Raw genomic sequence first — 5212 nt, 5'->3', positions numbered from 1 at the left:
AAGAAGTTTTCCTAAACTAAAAATAATTAAAAACTCTTTGAGATCAACAATGACAAGAAAGGTTAAGTGAATTGGCTACGATAGCTACCGAACATGAGTTATATTTCAAAGAACTTATAAGAGATTTTGTAAAAAAGAGTGAGGACAAAATGTTTTAATACTTAGTTCAATCGAATAATCTTTTTATTATTATTATTATTACCCGCCGGTTTAGTCTAATGGTTAAACTCCTCATTCCAAATTCAGCTGATTTTATAAGTGAGAGTTCTAAGGTTCGAATCTTTGTAAAGGTTAGACCTTTACATGGATTTGAATACTAGAATGTGGATACCGGTATCCATTGGTGGTTGGGTTCCAATTAATCACAAGTCTCAGGAGTGGTCGACCTGAGTCTGGTCAGATCGACTACATGTTTTTACAGACAACAGTTCACTTACATTCGTATATATCATCCTCATTCATCCTCTGAAATAATACATGACGGTGATTTCCGGAGGCTAAACAGGAAAAAATTACAGGCCTGGCAAGCCGATAGCAGTGATCGCAATTGTTTATACACACACAGCCAAATCTGGCAGCAGGCTGGAAAAACTTATTGGAAAAGGTAATGTTACACTTTTTAGAAATGAAAATTTTAAATACGTGTTTTATTTATTTTTTAATAGTATTCTTATATGAATATATATATTTTTTTTAATAATGTGTTTATTTTTTTAAAAATACTTTAAAAAAATCGGTGTCAAAAATTATGCTTCGAAATAATACATAAAAGGCCGCGAAAAAAGCTGGATCGGGGGTTGGTACCGGTTTCAATAAGATTCATAAGTTGGCCTCTGGTTTCTTTATTGAAAAATTCAAAAACCTTAAGGATAAAAAAAAGGATAAAGGGAATATAGGGGTAAATACATAGTTAAAAAAATTAAATAAATTAATTAAACTATATATGAAATGTAATGCTTTTTATTTATAATATTGCAACCCATGTGTTTTTCTGTTGTAAACGAAATACAATTTTAAGTAAATCAGTTTGGATTTTGAATTATTAAATGTAAACAATTTTAAACAATTAATTTTGATTAAAATTTGTTGTACAAATTTTACATTTTTTTAACAGTTAGTAACAAAAACTGTTAATGACAGAAATCAAGATTTGGTTTAAATTAAAAAATTATATTCTGAAATTTTTTAATGTAATTTTTTTTGCAACAGATATTATCGGAAATTTTATTTTTAATACAATAATAAATATTATTCATATATATGTTAGTCATCGTTCTATTAATTTACGTGGCTGAATTTAAACGCATACGTTGACTGGTCTTCTGCAGTTTCCACATTTTGGTACTTTTGGTTGTGGGGTGATGATGTCGTTTTCAACAATAACTTTTTCTGGACCACATGGGAAATCGTATCCGTATCCGCCGTATCCACCGTATCCACCGTATCCACCGTATCCACCGTATCCACCGTATCCGCCGTATCCATAACCTGGGAATCCGTAGCCTCCGTAGCCTCCGTAGCCTCCGTAACCTCCGAAACCGCCGTAACCAAAACCTGATCCGTAACCGCCGTATCCGTAACCAAGTCCGTAGTATGGGTATCCGTATCCGTAACCTCCACAACCGTAGCCTCCGTAGCCTCCGAAGCCTCCGTAGCCTCCGTAGCCTCCGAAGCCTCCGTAGCCTCCGTAGCCTCCGTAGCCTCCGTAGCCTCCGTAGCCTCCGTAGCCTCCGTATCCTCCGTAGCCTCCGAATAATCCGTATCCGTATCCGGAATAGTCACCGGTATTGACTACATTGCTTGAGAATTCCCATGGAGCGCTGTATGGAGCGATTGGTCCTTTGAATACTCCATCAACAACGTATTCAGTACGGCTTGGATAATAGCAGTAATCTCCAATTTTACCAGTTGCTCTTTGGTAACCACCAACACCGCAGCCGCAGCCGATGGCGAGGCAGGAGGCAATGAGGGCCTAAAAAAAACATAATGAAAAATGGAGATTTATTTACGTATCAATTATATATGTATTATTTTTTACAGATAAAAGTACGCATATTTATTTTTGTGCATAATTGTATAAAAATAATTTGTGATTTCTGAAACAAAAATAACGCTTTTTTTGATAATGGATATTTAAGTTTATATTACTTTTTAATAAATATAATATCTGTATTTTATTCGTTAATGATTAAATATGAATAGTATTCTTTGACAATAAAGATACGGGTACATAATATATATTCTTTATGTAAATGACCAATGATCACGTTTATTATTATTATTATTTTTTTTTAATAAAAAAAAGGAAAAATAATTTTAAAAATTATAAAATTTAGTTTCTAAATAAAAATATATATTTTTTTAAACATTATTTTATTTAATAATTGTACGCTGTTTTCAAATATATTACAAAAATTGCTATTTAATACAAAAAAAAAAAAAAAAAAAAAAACTTTAGCGAACATAAAACGGATATTTTATTGTTTACACCAAAAAAATGGATATTTGTTTTTTTAAATTTTCTAACTATTACAATGGATTAAAAAAATATATATGTATTTCTCGTTTTATACTTTAATACTTTCTTTAATTTACTTAAACATCAAATAACTTACTAATTAATAGTTTATAGCTTTTAATAAATAATAATTTACCGTTATTTATTACTATTTTGTAAAATGTTTTTTACGACTATTTACCAAATTATACATTTTATCCTTTTTTTTGAATTCTTCAGAAAAAGATTCATAGCCTTCTCGTGCAAAAAATTCTTGAGTTTGGATGATGAAAAAAAACAAATTTTATTTACATTTCTATAATTACATTGTGACAGATCTGTATAAACTTTGACAAATATTTTTTATCTTAACGAATCAGCTTTATATTATTTTTAATTTAATTTTTTTAATTAATGATATTTTTTAAGGTTATAGAAAAAAAAAATAATTTTTTTAAAATTGTTTTTGTTATGAAAGAGCGGGCATTAACAGGTATAGACAGACATTAGCGCGGTGGAAATTGTAACGTATGAAAAGAAGCCATATCCGGGGTTTTATCCCGGGATCTCCGCACGAAATGCCGAGACATTACCTACTCAGCTACGGACATCAGTAAAGTTGGCAACCACGAATTCCGTTTAGGCATGGCATCTTTTCATACCCTTTTGATTTCAAACCGGCAATGTCCGTAGCTGTTTGTCAAACCCGCCAGACTGAAAAAGTATCATCGCAAATCAGCTGATTTTGAAGTCGAGAGTAGTAAGGTTTAAATTCTAGTTAAGGTACTTTTATACGGATTTGAATATTATATCGTATATACCGATGTTCTTTGGTGGTTGGATTTCAATTAACCACACATCCCAGGAATGGTTGACCTGAGACTGTACATGACTACAATTCATTTACATTCGTATGTATCATCCTCTGAAGTAATACGTTACGGTGATTCTGGAGGCCAAACAGAAAAAGAAGAGAAGCGGTTGATGCCCGCTTTTTCATTAAAAAAAATTAAAAAAAGAATAATTTTTAACATTGATTTTAAATTGAATAACTTTTTCAAAAAAGTAATGGATTCTATAAAAATCTTTAACCATTTCAATAATTTTTTTTATGGTAGTAATTTAATTTTGAGGATAAATTACTAATATAATTAAAACAGAAATCCAAAATTGGAAAGAATATGTTTTTGATAATTTTATAATTTTTTTTATATTTTGGTAATTTAATGTAATACTACAAAAAATGTTTTATGTAATTTACAATAGTTAAAAAAAAATAAACTCAAAGAAATTTTTTATCGATTCAAATTTGGTGAAATTTGTTTTAATTAAATTAATCATGTTATAAAATTGACAGAATGAAAATTATTTGGAAGAAAATAATTGGAATTTAATAAATAAGAAAAGTATTACGTCGAACTTCTAAGAAAAAAAAGAATATTAATGATTTTTGAAATTCTAAATTATTAAAATAAGATAGGAATTTGAAATGAGTCGACTGATTAAAGTATATCAAGTTTTAAATATTTATTTAAACTATGGAAAAATTAAATCACGTAAAATTAAAAGTAAAAATTTTATATAAAAAACTAGAAAAAGTTATTAAAATAAAATGTATAATCTGTGAATTAGTAAATGAAAAATTCATTAAATTACCAGAAGAGTAGAAAAATCTAAGGATGAATGCGTAATTATTACCTTATACTGTGGGTTTATATTAAACTTTTAGTGAGTTATGAAAAAAAGGAACTGAGGTTGAACTTAGAGTATGAAGATTGTATGGATATTATAGGGTTTGTCCCTTGTGGAAGCACATTTTTGGTGTTTCAATAAATATAATAAATGTGTATATTAGAAAGCATAAAATAACTTATTATATTTTAATAATGTTTATAAATAACATTTTTAAATTAAAAAAAAAAATATTTTAATTAAAAATTTTCTAGTTTTTTTTTATTAATCCTGATCTCAAATTGGATTTAAAGAAGAAAATATTAAATATTTTCTAATAACTTTTTTTATAACGCAAACTTTTATTACTGCAACTTTTTTTTATAATGTAAATTTAATTAATAATTTTGAACTTATTAAATTAACTCAAAATAACTTTTAAAAAAATTTGCGGTAAAGTCTCAAATGAGGCTTTTCATCTTTCTTATTTGGTACATCTATAAAAACAAATTGACTCGGTTATTTAAAAATTTATTTTTTAATCATAAAAATATAAGAAATCTTTTTTTTCTTAATTAATTATAAAGAAATATTCTTTTAATTATTGTATGAGAAAAAACTACAAAAATCAAAATTTGGAAATCAGATCATTTTGGGGAAAGGTTAATGAAAAAATAAAATTTGTAATTTCTTTTAAAATAAAATTATATCGTTAATATAATGAAATTATACGATTTTAGCGTAACAGGATGTATATAAATAAGTAGTATAAAATAATTATTACCTGGAGGATTAAAAGTCCAGCGAAAACTTGCATGTTGAATAATTTCTTTATTCAATGATGCTGAATGATGCTGACTCTATTTCTGATTTCGTTTTTATACTAAAATTAATGCACATCATATAAAATTTGTTTAAACCATCATCACGAAATATCTGATAATGTATAAAAGTGAAAATATAATATTTTATGTTTTCAAATATATGATTGCTGTTGATTGTGTACATTATCAATAAATAATAAGTCACGAGTTTTGATTAGGA

General features: G+C 27.5%; 1 protein-coding gene across 1 annotated transcript; it reads right to left on the bottom strand.

The window, feature by feature from the left end:
- Positions 1 to 944: 944 nt before the first annotated feature.
- Positions 945 to 5002, bottom strand: LOC142328071 (uncharacterized). Its single transcript, XM_075371543.1, has 2 exons — positions 4953 to 5002; positions 945 to 1972 (listed from the first exon to the last, which is right to left on the bottom strand). The coding sequence occupies exons 1-2, from the start codon at positions 4983 to 4985 to the stop codon at positions 1298 to 1300; spliced, it is 708 nt and encodes a 235-aa protein (XP_075227658.1). The 5' UTR covers positions 4986 to 5002; the 3' UTR covers positions 945 to 1297.
- Between the last annotated feature and the right edge of the window lie 210 nt (positions 5003 to 5212).

Source organism: Lycorma delicatula, chromosome 7 (genome assembly GCF_047948215.1).
Source record: "Lycorma delicatula isolate Av1 chromosome 7, ASM4794821v1, whole genome shotgun sequence".
In the NCBI taxonomy this organism is placed as follows: Eukaryota; Metazoa; Arthropoda; class Insecta; order Hemiptera; family Fulgoridae; genus Lycorma; species Lycorma delicatula.
Note: the sequence above shows the minus strand (reverse complement) of the source record. Positions and strands in the feature narration are given on the sequence as shown.

Bases quoted from the DNA above. Each gene is read 5' to 3' on its own strand.
- LOC142328071 (XM_075371543.1), bottom strand. From the start codon at position 4,985: ATGCAAGTTTTCGCTGGACTTTTAATCCTCCAG. The intron at 1,973-4,952 runs GTAATAATTATT...TGTTTTTTTTAG, and splicing joins CTGGACTTTTAATCCTCCAG to GCCCTCATTGCCTCCTGCCT.